Source organism: Dendrobium catenatum, unplaced genomic scaffold (genome assembly GCF_001605985.2).
Source record: "Dendrobium catenatum unplaced genomic scaffold, ASM160598v2 original_scaffold_183309, whole genome shotgun sequence".
In the NCBI taxonomy this organism is placed as follows: Eukaryota; Viridiplantae; Streptophyta; class Magnoliopsida; order Asparagales; family Orchidaceae; genus Dendrobium; species Dendrobium catenatum.
The window spans coordinates 1-437 of NW_021501727.1; the positions used below are offsets into that span (position 1 = coordinate 1).

Here is a 437-nt window from a genome sequence, read left to right on the forward strand (position 1 = left end):
AAGGGAGGCAAGGGTTTGGGAAAGGGCGGTGCGAAGCACCACCGCAAAGTTCTCCGAGACAACATTCAGGGAATCGCGAAGCCGGTGATCCGGCGGTTGGCAAGGCGTGGCGGCGTTAAACGGATCAGTGGTTTGATCTACGAGGAGACCCGTGGCGTTCTGAAGACCTTTCTTGAGAATGTTATCCGTGATGATGTCGCCTATACGGAGCATGCTCGCCGGAAGACTGTCACAGCCATGGACGTAGTCTACGCGCTCAAGCGCCAGGGGCGTACTCTTTATGGCTTTGGCGGGTAAAAAGCTAGGGTTTTTCTTGGGGTTTGGGTTATTCAGATGTGTAGTTTTCTACTGCTTTAATGTACTAAGATATTTGGGTTTTTATCTCAGAATCTGATTTCATTGTTTAATGATAATGTATTATGTTCTATGAATCTGTA

The 437-nt window shown here is 48.1% G+C and overlaps 1 protein-coding gene across 1 annotated transcript; it reads left to right on the plus strand.

The window, feature by feature from the left end:
- Window positions 1-6: 6 nt before the first annotated feature.
- Window positions 7-297, plus strand: LOC114578843 (histone H4-like; the record flags this gene model as incomplete). The annotated part of the gene is made up of 1 exon (XM_028692357.1): window positions 7-297. A coding segment is annotated over one exon (291 nt), but the record flags the coding sequence as incomplete, so codon positions are not given.
- Window positions 298-437: the final 140 nt, after the last annotated feature.